The 15,863-nt window shown below is 42.2% G+C and overlaps 1 protein-coding gene across 1 annotated transcript; it reads right to left on the bottom strand.

Moving 5' to 3' along the window:
* Window positions 1-255: 255 nt before the first annotated feature.
* Window positions 256-11,251, bottom strand: opn4xa (opsin 4xa). Its single transcript, XM_069673225.1, has 8 exons — window positions 11,115-11,251; window positions 4,979-5,112; window positions 4,549-4,752; window positions 4,277-4,448; window positions 2,700-2,861; window positions 2,318-2,425; window positions 2,057-2,231; window positions 256-402 (listed from the first exon to the last, which is right to left on the bottom strand). Exons 1-8 carry the CDS (start codon window positions 11,246-11,248, stop codon window positions 256-258), a joined length of 1,236 nt encoding a protein of 411 aa, XP_069529326.1. The 5' UTR covers window positions 11,249-11,251.
* Window positions 11,252-15,863: the final 4,612 nt, after the last annotated feature.

The following is a 15,863-nucleotide window of genomic DNA, read 5'->3' as shown; positions in this document are numbered from 1 at the left end:
CTGGTCCTCTTTCTTCTCTTTATTCCAGCTGTCAGGATTCTTCTCCCTTCTACTCCCCCAGGACGAGGACGTCCCTGTGTTGACCGTCTCAGGCGGTAGGTTGTGGTCACTGTTGTTCAGTGAGCCTCGCTCTGAGCTGGGAGTCTAAAGCAAAGTTAAGATAAAATACAAAATAACCAACATGACATAGGTCTATTCTAAATACATTATCATTATTATTTTCAATCTAAAAAAGACAAATGTAATCGTGAGCACCTACCTTACCTGTTCCATGCTTTGGCCTCCCTTTTCCTTGGTCTGATTGGCCAATGAATTGTACTCTTTGTCCCTCAGAGCTCCAAGGGAATAACTGGACCTCAGGCTGTGGCCGATGGGGTCCAGCTCCACATCGCTCCAGATCTGCTACGATGGAAAAGTTGCAATAAAAGAAGGTAAGAATGGAGTAATGGGACTCTGTTTAATGACTTGTGTTTACCTTGGAACTATGGAACAACTACAGAATAAAACTAGTAATGGCTGATCATCCTTCATGAAATGAATCAGTACTGCTCTTTATCTCAGAAATAACTCTACTGTTTCCTTTTCCGTCCTTTATACTGGTGCGACCAATATACCACTATAAAATGCAGAGAGAGGTATGTTATTGTGTTACGGTGTTATACCCAGACGATTGCGCTATCCGGTTGCTAAGTGGTGACGTCACATCTCCGCAATAAACAGTTTCCAGGTCCAAGCTGCTACGATGTCTCCTATTTAGAATATGCCGCAGTGCTGTTTTCCTCGCAGTTTGAAGCGAGAAAAACTAACTTGATTGTTGCTAACGCTTCGTCACGGACATGCACCGTCATGATCGACTTTGCAGCCGCCACCCTCACAACAATCAACGTTACCGTAGGCTGCCCGCACCGGTAGCTAGCAGTAGGGCTGTCAACGAATATTCTAAATTCGAATACATAATCGAATTGTAATAAAAAACGGACATTCGGATATTAAAATTAATATTCGTTGTGACAAGAAAATCAGCACTACCGCGGCTGTTTGCGAGCTCGCAAGTTCTCGTATGTCCTCACGCGCACTCTTGGTTACGGAGCATCCTTGAATGCATCACAAAGTCACTATGATACATTAATAATGAACTTTAGTCTCGCTGAAACGAGCTAAAACAACAACCGTGTGGCGTGGGATAATGATGTCGGAGAATTTAAATCCCGGCCCGGCCAGACAGAGAGATTCTCACCCCCAGCATAACAGACAGGTGTAAGTATGTTGATTTTTTTTTTTTAAAGGCTATGTTTGAAAAAATATACCTGTAACAGCACAGCTCGCTTGGAACGCTGAATGTCCGTTTTACCGTAACCTAATTACTTAATTTGTTTATTTTGCAAGGTGTAGGATCTTTTAAAAGGCACATTTCTGTTTAAATCAATATATCTTTGCAAGTAAGCTTGTCTCTCGTTGTGTTGGTATGTCCTATGGTCCTCTTGTGGACATATTGTGCATAAGTAGATATTCGAATTGTTCGAACATTTGTGGGGTTTTTTGAAGGAATAACCGTCATTTTTGGCCAATTTTGACGGCACCAGCTAGCAGGATTGCAAACTCGACATGGTGAAAACAAATGGTAGGTTGTAATTCGTTTGAATTGAAATAGTGTTGAAACTTGTATACACGTTTTTCTTAATAACTATAGAAAACCTTTTTTCCTCTGGGATAGCCCCACAAACAAACTGCGTCTTATATTCTGGTGCGACTTTTATTTCGGATTTTCGGTAAGTGTTTCAGTCACTTTTCAAGCAAAGATGTCAAAATAGTTGCTGGTTCCACCTTCTTTAAGTGAAGTATTTACTGCTTTTCTTTGTCATCAGTGATCGTGAATGAAGGGCCTGTGGGTTGAGATAAGAATTGTATCGTATCGTATTGTGAGTTAGCCTGCGTTTCCCAGCCCTATTAGTTTCAGCTTTACAGTCTACCAAAACAGGATTGGAGGCACAAAATAACTCTAAATAAATTGACATTTGATTTAATTTCTCAGACATAACGCAGAAGCCAGACTTACTGTGTCCGTCGTAGACATGGAGGACACTCTGTGAAACTTGGTTCTGGAGACTGATGACTGTCTGCTCAGCATTAAGTCCCTGAAGGAGGACTCGCTCTGTGACACTGATATGCAGTCCCTCTTGGGTGCCTGGGATAGGAAGTGAAGGCAGGGAACCTTCTCTGCTAGGGTGTCCCTGGTAAACAAAATGAATAATCTCTCAGCAAAACATATTTATTATTTTCAGCTTAGGTTTTTGAATAGCTGTAGGTCTGCACTCACCTGTATTTAGAGTGAATGATGGCGTAGATGAAAGGGTTATAGATGGCTGACGCCTTGGCTATAACCGCAGGGACAGCTTTGGAATAAGGGTTGAGGACGTGTCCATACCTGAAAGGTTTACATCCCCTGTTACAAGACTGCTGCTGTCAAATGTGCCACAAACCCTACTGCATAGCATTTCATCATGCCTTATGCATAATGATTTCTAAGAGATACGAGAGGTGAAATGTGGTTCATGGTTAATGGCTGAAATGAGTTCAGCAGTGCAGGCAGATGTCATATATGTTTTAATGCCAGGGTCTACCAAGCTGTCTGAACATAAAAAATACAGTTAGACAATTAAAATGTGCATCAAAATACCCTTGTTATACTGTATATTTACCCAGCCCAGGCGATGAGGGTGACACATGCATAGGGCGACCAGGAAAGCACAAACACTATGATGACCACAAAGGCAATCTTGGCCAGCTTCCATTCAGTCTTGATGGACTGCTGCTGGATCAGGGCGGACTTCCTCACCTGAGAGCCCAGCTTCTCCACGTCCCTGTCAGGACAGAGAGGAACAAGTATGTATGTTTTCAGCCACGTTTAATGAGTCACAAAAAGAGTTCAGTGAAATGTTTGTAGGTGGACAGCACAGGTCTGAAGGAGCATGGGTTATATTTATGTTTCACAGCTGTCACTCAGTCACTGATGGTTGTTATGAGTGCGTGTGCTTGCTTGCGTAAAGGTTTGTGTGTGTGCCTACAATAGCTTGCTCTTTGTTGGACATTGTTGCCCTCCTACTCTCAGCAGTAAATTGATTTCTTTGATGGTCGCTCCAACCAGACTGAGGTCCCGATGCAGTCACTGGAAGACGCATGTAGAAGCCGTGATGCGGAATGGCAAGGCAAAGCAGAAAAGGTTTATCTTTTACTTTTTATTATCCACTCATTAGAATATTGCGACTGGGAGGAAGAATTAAAAGGATCCGAACATCCTTAAAGGAGCAGTTCGCCCGTGGTAAAATCTACTGTCAGTCAAAGCTGGTGTTCTCTGCAACCGATAGAAGCAGTAATATTTAAAATTGGCGCCATAGCTGTGGAGAAAGTTGTGCAAACAGCTCGTGGTTTCGCCCATTCTACAGTCCTACAACACCCAGTGTGCATTGCGCCCCTCCTTCTGAAAGGAACGTTTTTGATGCTCGATGCCTCCGCAAGATGACGCGTTTTACGTAGTCTGGCAGATGTTTTCCAGGGCCCATTGGAAAAGCGGATAGCGTCCTCTAAAGGCACAGAGCCAAATAGCTTTTTTTCCTATTATAATGGCATTAGCTCCCCATAATAGCGTGATAGGACTGAGGCTGAAAATCAGCAAACTGGCCCTTTAAAAATGGCAAACACAATCAAAACATAGGATAAAATATGACATAAGAGTAATGTGATGTAATATATTCAGACAGAGCAGGCATTAAGAGTAACAGCCTTGCATGCTTGGTGCTTAGGGGCACGCCAACCCCCTTTGGAGGATGTGGCCTACAGGGTTGTAGTCTTCACTGGCTCAAGTCTAGATGGTTAAAAATCCACTCTGACCGACAAGCTCCGTGCAACATCCCAAGATAGCGATGCCTTACAGTGACGCCGAAGGTAGCATTCAGGCATTCCCTTTAATCACTTTTAAAAAGTCACTTCATCAACCTGTGATGATATATTCAGTCTTGGAGGCTGTCTCTCTAATTCAAATCAAATTTGCTAAACACATAGCTACGAGGGCGAATGGTGGGCATGCAAGAAATAGCAAGATGCTGAAAATGTACACATGTACAGATAGAGAAAAGAAACTAGAAAAGAAAAAGAAAGACATTAATGTATGCTATTCACTATGGCATGTTGCTATGTTTACAGTCACAAGGTCGACTTGCTTTAAATTTCAGCTTAGTGTTTAAAAGTGCTGCATAATTCACGACGTTAATTTACTCACCTGCTTGCACGGCGGATTGCCAGGAACATGCACAGGTAACAGTAGGATATAATGCCCAGAGGGATGAAGAATACGAAGCAGCATAGCATCAAAGTGTAACTCTTATTGGCTGGAGTCGATGTCACGTAGTCCCACGTGCACGACGTCATCAGGCCTTCTGGTATGTACGAGCCTTGAGAAGAAAATGACACATAAGAGAAAAATGTACTGAAATCATGACAAAGGGACAGCTGAAGAGAAAGAGTAAGGAGGTGGGAGGATGAGTCACTTACTCCACCCCAAAAGAGGTGCAAGGCTCCAGGCGAGTGAGTACAGCCACACCAGAACTATAGTGAGGCAGGTGCGTCTCCTGGAGGTCCACCGTATGGCCTGCAGAGGCTTGGTGATGACAATGTAACGGTCTATAGAGATCGCCAGAAGGTTTATCATGGACGTGATTCCAAATAAAGCTCCACAGAAGGCGTACATCTTACAGCCTGGGGAGAAAAAAGACAAGAAAAATACAGTTATTCACTCTTTTTTTTTCTCACTATAAATAAAGCCAAGTTTGAGGGTTTATTTTAGATACAGCTGCCTTAAATTCTGACGTAACACACATTCTAATATTGGCACTATAGTATGTCAGCTCCATGAATAAACACCATTAAAAAAACATATGTAGCTTTTTTGTAATGTATAACCCAATGTAAAAAAAAAAAGTACCTGTTTCACCAAAAATCCAGCCCTTGTAGATGGAGTTAACGAAGAAGATGGGTGACTGCGAGCTGGCCATGAGGAAGTCACTGACTGCCAGGTTCATGATGAAAAAGTTGGGGGGAGTCCGGAGCTTCTTGTTACTGAAACACATGATGATAGAAAAGTTTAAATCCCAGCTGTGCCAAATATCCACGCCCTTTTTGACTTAAGTCCACCCGCACCTTGAAGTAGCAGGCAGCGAAGTGGAAATCAAAATCACCGGCACATCCAAACACTCACTCTGAATAATCCTTTCATTTTAATGCTGTCACTCTCTTACAGCAAGGTCAGATGGGATATTGATTAAGTGCAAGAGTGCAACTCTTAGCAGGGGGATTACAACGTCATAAGCACACACTAAAACTCTCCTGAACACAACAAATGGAGATACCGCGTATGCTCTGTGTTATTAACTCCCTTGCTGAGTCATTGCGCCAAGCAAAACCTACAAAGAACAGCCATCTTTTCTTTTCTGTACTAACAGCTGTAATGAAGAAGAATCGATCAAAGAGGACACTCCATCACCACCAAGGTCAGACATCCAATTATAATGACCTTTTAAATTTAGGTGCGGTGTTAGGACGTCAGTGAGAAACACCATAAGCCAAATGCTCAGAGGAGATCCACCAAACACCAAAGCAGGATTGAAGGCTGCAGGCGAAGGCAGCAAATAAAGCATTCAGGTAAATCTCCCAGAACATGACACCTTTTTGGTTTTGTAAGCAGCACAACCTTTGTGCACAAGATGAGGAGTCATCCAGGCTTTGCGCCTCCTTTTAAGTCTCCCTAAAAATCAGTTTTGTCCAGGTGACATCGCTCTCCTTTATTATAAAAGAAACTGAACAGACACAACATGCAGCAGAAACATTTACACGCAAAGTCTCTTCCCAATGTGAAATTAACTTCACATTTCATCAGCGAGACAAGAACATTGTTAGCATATCTTCTGAATATTTTGCTAATCACACAATCTCACATCACTAATCTGACACACATGAACATGTTCATGTGGAGTTTATTAAAAACAGTGAGTTTAGAACTGGTTGTCCTTGTGGAGCAGATGCTGTGGGAGGGCACAGATGGTCATCTTTTAATGCAGGGCAACGGTGTGTAATAGATCCATGGTTCTCAAATGGCGGGTCCAGACCCAAAAGTGGGTCGTGGAGCTGTTTTCAGTGGGTCGCCTATTCTATTAATATCCTATTATGTATGTGCAGTTTGAGTGTAGTTTATTCACACTCGGTTAATCACAGCTACAGTGACATTTACATTCTTCAACCTCGATGAACCCGACAGTCGCTGCATTTATGTTGCACTACAATTTCTTTCTGTTGAAAAAAGGCGTCGCTGTAGAGAACTATTTCCCTCTCACACTGCTACCTGCTGCTCATTTTGCTCCACTATTATACTGCTGCGTTTTGTGATGTTGACATACGGCGATGTTTCGTTCTCGGGTCCAAACTGCAACATTTGAGTGGTTGGAAAATGTGGGTCTCAATTTGTCATTACGGAGGTGGTGATGGGTCCTGAGGCTCGACCGGTTGAGAACCACTGTACTAGATAACCTTAAATATCCCTTAATTTAGTTTAACCTATTCGAAATATTGTCTTCAGAATAACTAATTACAGCATCAAAGCAAACCTTTGATCCTCTCCATCTGTGACTGTTTACACTCGTATTTATTACATCACACAAGTTGACTGTGACATGAAAGATACAGGCAGTACGGGCTTATTCCACAGCGGACATTTTTACACCCAACAGGAGGAAAAGCACAGATGTTAATAATAACTTTAACAATGCTTCTGTTCTATTCAGGTGTGTGAGAAAGCCACGACAGGCAGTCAGCATGCACAAAACCAGGACCATGAAATTGAAGCAGCTAAATGGAACACAGCCATCATTTATGCTTCTATAAACATCTGTGCTTTTGTATTTGTATCAGTCCCAGTTGTCAGTAGCATTCACCGTGTCCTCCTCTCTACCCCTCGACTGTAAAAGGACCAAAAACACCGACACTGCACGGACAAACCAGTTTGAGTGTATTTGTATGTTTACATGTAGGTGAGTGGGCGTGCGCTGACCAAGTGTGAGTGGAGGAGAGATCGAGTGATGCGACCTTGGAGATCGCTGTGCTTCACTGGAGGTTGGACCTTAATGCAGAAAACATGTCAGGCTGGATTTTACCTAACACTTGGTTCTACTCTACACCCAGGAGGAGCCACGGCGAAGACTCTACATTGTATGTAACCAGTTAGTATACTAGAAGGGCATTCGCATCATTTCAGCTAGTCAGAAATATTTAGTTAGAAAACACTGTGATTATCCTAAAACGTCAACAGTTCTGAACATTGTGTCCATTAGTTCATCGTTCAGACATGACCACCAAAGTGTTGCTCCCAGCAATGTCACATATAAGTCAGACACATCATCATCACACGAGAGTGAGGCCGCTCTCTTCCTCAGGTTATAACACCGAGTGTGAAAGGCACCAGCTTTTGAAAATGACAAGGCAGGGAAGATGGTTAATGGGCTATAATGAGGATAAATGAGAGGTGTGGAGAAACTGAAACCTGAAAGACCAAATAAGTCTTTGTACTTTTCTCTTATAGTGTTAAAAATCAAGCTGCATCATCTGACCTCAATGTAAAGCCCAGCACATGTCGACTGGACCCTGAGCTATTTAAGCTAACTCACCCTGTTTGTTTTGTTAGTCTAGTGTAGAGCTGATCGTTCTCTATGTAAATAAGAGACTAGCTGACTGGATTATTGAATTCATGCATCGATTTATCCCGTACAGTTAGAAAATCACTGCGCGGCTTCCTGGTATTGAATGCCTGCAGGCTGCTGTAAAGCTGCTGTGTGACATGTGCGCTTCCTAAAGCAGTAACAGACCGTTTACAGTGATGAACACACACCAGTCAGCACTACAAATCTCTGCAACACACGGACATTACAGAGTGTACTGTTGAGGATTTAAAGCACATCACATGAACCGCTAAGAATGAGGCTCTGGTATGTTACTTTTAGCCAATAGCCATCTCATATAGCTTTTTGATATTACAGTATAATATGAGGTAGTAGAAAATAACCAAGTACACTAACTCAAGTACTTTTTGAGGTACTACACAAGTATTTTCTGCGTCTTTATACTGCTATTTTACTCCATTTTATCTGGAAATGCATTGCTAAATAAACTGTAGTCACTAGTTACACAAACTACATTTTGTTGATAATACATATGTACGTTTTTTAAAGGGGGGGTATTATGCTGTTTTACATTTTAAGACATATATATGTATATATACATACATACATATATGTCTTAAAATGTGAAATAGGCAGGCACATTACAGTTAAAAAAATTATTCTCTCTCTCATTTTTTTCACACTGGTGCTCTGTGCGGGCCCTCACACAGCCTCTATCTGAAACGGCTGAGGCCGGCTGAGGCTGCACTTTGTGACATAAAAAAGTGCAGCGGCGTGTTCACAACAGCCTGCAGACTGAGCTGAGAAGCCTGGGGATTACTCCACTAACTTTTACCTACAGATTTGAAACTTCACCCATCGTTCATTCCAGAACATGCTCTTCAACTGGTAGCAGCAAAGTCTGGTAGCTCTGAATTTCTCTGAATCTTTATGTTTGTTGTATTTTTATCATATTTTGTCAACCACTGATGAATATTTCTGTGGGGAGAAGAGTTTATTCAAGAGAAGAGCTTCTTTCATTGATATTATTAAAAGTGCCTCAGGATGTTTAGTCCAAGCAACTCTTTCACGGAGAACTTCACATGGAACTCCAGCAGCTGCCTTGGCCACCAGTATTGTTATATGTTAATTCAGAGCAACCAGACTTTGCTGCTACCAGTTGAAGAACATGTTCTGGAATGAACGATGGGTGAAGTTTCACATCTGTAGGTAAATTTAGTTGGAGTAATCCCCAGGCTTCTCAGCTCAGTCTGCAGGCTGCTGTGAACACGCTGCTGCACTTTGTGATGTCACAAAGTGCAGCCTCAGCCTGCGTCAGAGAACTGGCCGATCAGAAGAAAATGGGTTGTAGGTTTGAGGTTTCTTAAAGGGACAGAGCTGACTGAGTCGTTTCAGATAGAGGCTGTGTGAGGGCCTGCACAGAGCACCAGTGTGAAAAAAATGAAGAATTGTTTTTAACTGTGAATTATGCTAAGCTAATCAACAGGTATCACAGAGTGAAATATGAAGCTTGAAGTTTGCATAATACCCCCCTTTCAGTATAACTTTAACACAGCTGTCCCTGTCTGTTAGGTTTCCTATCTGGACTTATAAAATGTTTGATCTAAGCTGAAGCGAATATGCCACCAGAGGGACTATTTAATGTGAAAGGTTATCAGATTTAAACCGCTATCTTCAACCAAACCGTTTTTGTGAGCTCACTTTATTGTAGGACTGCAGAAGAACTGGAACAGTAGATCACTGTGCTCCGACGGTCTATCCTTGCCCCTCTCTTTGCTTCCCAGAATTTGCTCCCGGCACCAGTTCACATGTGGAAATGTGATGCCAACTGAGGGTTTCTGGATAAGGTTGCATCTCACCACATCATCACTGGTTCATTTATCTGCTGCCATGCCGTTAATGGGAATTTTCCAGCCTCATTAGAGAATTTTTCAACAGCGTTTAGAAGTTTTTGTTACTTAGACTACTTATATTTTCATATATTAGTTGCTGGTTATTTGTCAAGCATTTTAATTACACTTTCGGTTTAAATTATAATCAAATAGGTTCAAAGTAACTATTAAATGCTTTCTTAGAATTATCAATGTTTTCAATTTTATGAATGATTTAATTTTCACTTCTAACAAACCTTGTGTGGAAGCTTCTGGGCCTTTAAGGGGAGCGCTAAGTGGAACTGGATTTTGGTAAAACATATTAAAGTGAAACAGATTGACAAAGGAGCTTTTGGCTGCTGGGAGGATGAGGGTAAAGCTTTCTGAAGCACTTTTCAGTCAGTCGCTGTTGTTCTGTTCGTTTTTGAACTTTTTTGAAGTTGCAGCACATTTATCGAAAAGGGGCCATTCAGCTTTGTTTAAAATCTAAATCATAGAACAATTATAAAATCATCATCGCTGAAATAAAGACTAGATTCTCAGTTTGATATAAATATGAATAGAATTTGAATAAGTCTTTTTCAGGTTAATCAGGATTTTTTAAGCAAACTTTTCCTTCTTAGTTTTTTGGCTATCAAAGGCTTGAAACTTACAAGTGGCTAAAAAAAATGCTTCTCTTAAAGGAGCAGTTCTCCCCTGCAAGAAGCCGCTGTCAGTCAAAGCTGGTGTTCTCTGTGATCAATAGAAGCAATAATATTTGAAATTGGCGCCATAGCTGTGGAGAAAGTTGTACAAACAGCTTGTGGTTTCGCACCATTCTACATTCCTACAACACCCAGCGCGCATTGCGCCCCTCCCTCTGAAAGGAACGACCCAGTGAGAGACGCTGGAGTGAAGTACAACCATTTTTGCTGCAGGCGATGGCTCAGAGCGGTACAGAATCCGAAATACGACGAGAATATACCGGTGGATCGTCCAAAAAATCTTCAGGTCTGCAGTCTAGATTTCAAACCTGACGACTTTGAACGAGACATGACATCGGAGGCTGCGACCTAGATTGATGAAGTGTAGTTTTTTTTCCTACCATAATGGCATTAGCTCCCCATAATAGCATGATAGGACTGAGGCTGAAAATCGGTGAACTGGCCCTTTAAAGCTCCTGTGAGGAACTTTCGGTTTGTGGCGATTTTGGCGACCCCTGTGGACAAAGCGATATGTCTTATCTCTTTAATGTTCCTGTTCTGAGTGTAAGTAGTGCTTACGAGACATGGTCATACTGCTTCCTTTAATTGGAAAATGTAAACAAAGGCACTTCCACTCTAAGCACTTTAAATTGGTTCATCTGACACCGACTTGGTGGCAGCGTTTAAAGGCATTACAACAACTACATAAATGTTTAGTCTTCATCCTGATGGTCTTGTTTGCTACTGTAGGTCATAATAAAGGAATCAGTCATTTCAGTCTGTTCCATAACCACTGTAAAGCTCTTCACATGTGGTTTAGATTGACATTCATCACTCACCAGAAGAAGGCGTACATCACCAAGGCGTTCCCAGTTACACCCACTGTCCCGATCACCAAGACAAAGAAGGCAACGATGTAGTGAGCGTGGTCCTGGACGTCCACCTGCCGATAGAATCCATGATCCCTGTCCATTTCTGTCACACACAAACACACACAGATGTCAGCATCAGATGGTGTATCTTCTTGTACAGCATGTCTTAGTGACTTTCTCACAGACCTAATCTTCCTATCTGTTCCCCTGACCCACTAAACTTTCCAGCATTATGTAAGCGTACTTATCATGATCAACAAGGAAAATGTCCGGGGGCATAAATACAAGATGTGACGTCTTACAGCTTTCATCTGCACTGCGCACTCGTTTTTAAAGACCATCACATTAATTTTGACATTTTCTATTCATTCATTAATGCTGATCAAATCAATTCTTGTGATTTTTTGTGGTTTTTACGCTTTAAAAATGTTCCAGTCGAGCCCTCCCAGTTTGAACATATTCACTGTTTCCATATCTGAAATTGACACGTTTTCTCCCATATGTCTGCTGACGTTTTAAACTGAACTGTGAAGTTTGTTGAGATTTTAAGTGGGAAAAACTGACAGTGTATCCGTTAGTGGTGAGGAAAATTCAATGTGTCTTTATCACTGTACAGTACCTATATGTCTGTTTGCTTTGTTTGACATTCCTTTCTCGCCTGCCTTTCTAGCTGTATAGGGAAAAATGCTGCAGACACACATCAGTGCTAAAAGCCTTAAAACTATTCACCTGCGTTATGAGGTTTACTACAACCTCATCAAACCTCAATGGTACTCTAGTTTGTGTAATTAGCTAATGTTAGCATGCTAACAATCTCTCCTGTGATGGTGAACATGGTAAAAAAATATATCTGCTCGACATCATCATGTTGGCATTGTTACCATGTTGGTATGTATATGTTCTACTGGAGCTAAGTACGGGCTGCACGTCGCCTCACAGCTAGAAGGTTCCTGGTTCAAATCCCATTTCCGTTGCATTGCATGTTCTCCCTGTTTCCCTCCGGGTACTCCGGCTTCTTCCCACAGTCCAAACACATGCTCGTTAGGTTCATTGGTGAATTCTAAGTTGCCCGTGAATGTGAGCGTGAAAGGTTGTCTGTCTATGTGTCAGCCCTGTGACTGACTGCCGATCAATCCGGGGTGTACCTCGCCTCTTGCCTAATGATAGCTGGGATCCAGCCCCTCCCCCCCCCTCCCTAAGTGGATGGATGGACCTAAGTACAGCCTCACAATGCTGTTAGCATAGCTGTACACTTTTTTAGTCTTTTCTTGGTAACCAGGGGTCAGGTGTATTAACCATGCATATGCAAAAAAAAAACATGCATTTAGTCTTCACTGCACATCACGTTTTTACAAAAACAAAGTGCAATAGAATGTGATCACAGAATGTGTTGCCTGTGCAGAATACACATAAACATTAACGCTCTAAACTACATATTTATTCCTTTTTTTTGTCCATGGTGTGAAAAGCGTTTTAGTTGTGATTTTTTGTGATTTGTGTTTTGGCACCTACATGATATGTTGCAGGTGCTTTTTAAACCCTGTTTAAGCTTTTGAGATATTCAAATATTTTATTGGCTTTTTGCCTATATTTGATAGGACAGCTGAAGAGAGATAGGAAGCGTGGGGAGGAGAGAGTTGGGGGATGACATCCACCAAATGACCGGCAGACCTGGAGTCGAACCTGCGACGAGGACGCTGGCCTCTGTTCATGGGGCGCTACCAACTGAGCTAAACTAGCGGCCCCGGGGCTGGAGTCTTCAGACAGATGGAAACAAAACTTCTACCTGTTCCCAGAACAGAAGCCGTCCAGCTCACGTTATACAGCGACTAGACAAAAGAGATTAAGGGTGAGAGTGCATTTCTTCTTTCTTTTGCAGTGTATTATAGCTAAGCTTTTAGAAAAGGGTGTAAAAGACTGAAAATATTTGAGGCAATTAAGTTGAGTCATTTTCTAATGATAATGGCCGTATAGGACTTGCTGTCACATGTGGCCATTGCTCAGCTGCAGCCGTGATTATAAGAGGATTTCTATGTTTTCGTTAATGTGATGGAATCAGGAGTGCCGAGTGAGTCACGCAACATTAACAGCAATCATCATCCTATGTAAAAGCCACTTCCTGTCTGCCCCTAATCTGCATTACAGAGAGGAGTCGGGTGCCATCGCAGCACAATGCTCTCTGCAACGTCCATCCCAGAGGACGCTGTAAAACATCTGTCATGCATCACATTAATAATTTGTTTGAGGACAAGAAACATGTTTGGAATTGTGTCCGCTGTTGACTTGCAGATGGTGCATAATCTAGAATTAAGCTGAGTGATGGGACTGTACTTAATCCACCGGAGCAGCAGTGAATCATACATAATGAACATGCATGAGGAATCTGTTAGCATGTTGCTATTCAATCATTACTTTTTTAGTGTTTTTGCATAAGAGCAACTTTTATTAACATGAAATTTAAGCATTTTTGTTAAGAGTGTAAAAAATAATACATAAGCATGTGCGTCTGTATTACAGTGCAGTGGGCGCAGCACACATGGGCATGCAGCATGTCCAGGAGCTCTTGCTGTGCTCACTGAAGCCGCGTGCGTCAGAGAAACCCTCCATCACCTCTTGTTTCCCCCTCATTAGGCATCAAAGCATTGTCTCATAAAAAGGCTCAAGTCCCACAAATCAGTGCGTATTAGATGAAAACACTGAAAGTAAAATGCGCCCCGTTATTAACATGTCAGAGCTGGGAGGCGTTCGTGCTCATTCAGAAACCGCTAATAGGAAGTTAATGCGAATGGGTCGATGAGGATCAATTAGCTTTGATAAAAAATGAGCGTGCCTGCTCTGCTCTATGCGCTGCCAAGTCGATTATTTGAGGCCTTTGTGGTCACTAAAATAAAACATTGTAAAACAGCGTTAAGAAACTACAGATCCCTTAGTTAATGACTTAAAGGAAGAAATGAATCGACAGCTTGCATCAACAAGTGTCTTAGTCAAAGATTTTCTTTTCATAAGAAGAGTCCATTTTTAATCTACAGTTGATGATAATTAAATATAATACAAATCATGCTGTGAATTATGCATTTGTGTGTGAAAAGGGAAAACATCAGGCGGTCCAGGCCCCTTCTGAGAACGCCTAAGGTATGTAGATGCCCAGCTTGGGTAAATATAAGCTGATATAAACTCAGGGTAGAATCTCTTGTTGTTAAAGAAGAGGTGATGAGAAATGAGTGACATCATCTCTAATAAGAGACGCAAACATGAATCTGGTGCGACAAGCAAGCTCAAACAAAAACAAATGATTACTTTAATGTCATTCTTAAAAAGTATTTAGCCCTATAAAGTTCTATAGACGCACACATCCTGGTTAAATTACTAGTTTATAAGAAGAAAAACAAAGAAAGTAGTTCCCATCAAGTCAACTTAATCCATCTTACTTTACCTTATCCAGAGTGTGTCTCCCCTTCTCCTCTTCAGGGCACCTCTGTGCTTGGAATGGACTTGCAGACGGGATCAGACACCCTGAAGCTGTTCGGCATGTAAAACTGGTGAAAAAAAAATCCACCCCGCTTTAAGGTTTAAAAAGATCAGGTCGATGACTTCTCCTCTAATCCCCTGCCCGAGTCAGATTGAGATTCTCTCACACAGAGAGCAGCAGTAAGTAAGCTGCTGCTGCCAGTGCCTGGGAGAATATGAGCGCGCACAGAGAGGCTGATAGGAAGCGAGCAGCAGCACATTGACCCATCCCCCTGCTGGCTGCCCATCACACACAGCTCTCATATAGCACAAAGCATCGATCAAGCCAGTGTGTGGTGTGGTGTGCGTGCGTGACGTTGGGGTTTGTTGCTGTTGGTTTGTTTGTGTGGGAATGTTGTAAACAGCCAGGCTGATTGAATTAAGATATTTTAGGCGACATCTCTTTCCGCAAATGTGCTTCATTTATGCGTTTCCTACTAGTTGCATGGTGCACGATTAAATGATAAAGGCAACATAGTTTTCAGCAGCACCATGTCTCTGTATTTACTGGTCTACCAATTACCAGTGGCACAATCGCACGGGATGACATGCGAGGTGAGAAAGTGACCCAGCCACGGCTTCACCGGGCGCTCTGAGAATTCCTGCGGTTCTGCAAAGCACCAAACCTTTTTACAAAGTATCAAACCTGTTCACTGCTCGCCCCTGTGTGAGCGGAATCCTGAGAAAAAGCACTCCGATAAAAGCTTCTCAATGTTTATCATCTCATGCGCAGCTGAGCGGACAGCTGCCGCGCCCCCTCTCGCCCTTAATATTTGTCTTTTGAACGGTGAAATCTGACCCGTCACAACACCTGGCCGCGGGTTCAAAACAGGTCAGAAGACACGGCGACTTATAAAACCTTTTTTTTTTTTTTCCTGCGAAGATTCAATCTGAATGCTATCTAGCAAGAGGGGGATAAGCCTTTACACTTCAGGGTCACTGCACTTGAAGGGCAACAGACCTATCAACACGCGCCAGTTTCCAACCAGTCGGCTGCACTACAATGAATCCTGACAGAGTCGCACAGAAACAGCACTTCTTATTTTTCCTCTAATTTCTGCTTTCTTCAGTCTTTACTAGGTCACACTACATGATTGTGAGGCCCAGCTGATTCACTGCGAGGGCATTTACTTTCATGGGTACAATGCTGTTTTCTGTATGTAGCAAACACAAAGAGAGCTTTCACTTACTCTGTTTACTTAATCAATA

This window comes from Semicossyphus pulcher, unplaced genomic scaffold (genome assembly GCF_022749685.1).
Source record: "Semicossyphus pulcher isolate SPU_LCO1_2020_fin unplaced genomic scaffold, fSemPul1.0.p SCAF_22, whole genome shotgun sequence".
NCBI lineage: Eukaryota > Metazoa > Chordata > Actinopteri > Labriformes > Labridae > Semicossyphus > Semicossyphus pulcher.
This window is presented reverse-complemented; position numbering and strand designations above follow the sequence as displayed.

Bases quoted from the DNA above. Each gene is read 5' to 3' on its own strand.
- opn4xa (XM_069673225.1), bottom strand. From the start codon at position 11,248: ATGGACAGGGATCATGGATTCTATCGGCAGGTGGACGTCCAGGACCAC. The intron at 4,753-4,978 runs GTACTTTTTTTT...TTTTCTCCCCAG, and splicing joins CTGGATTTTTGGTGAAACAG to GCTGTAAGATGTACGCCTTC. The intron at 2,232-2,317 runs GTGAGTGCAGAC...TTTGTTTACCAG, and splicing joins ATCATTCACTCTAAATACAG to GGACACCCTAGCAGAGAAGG.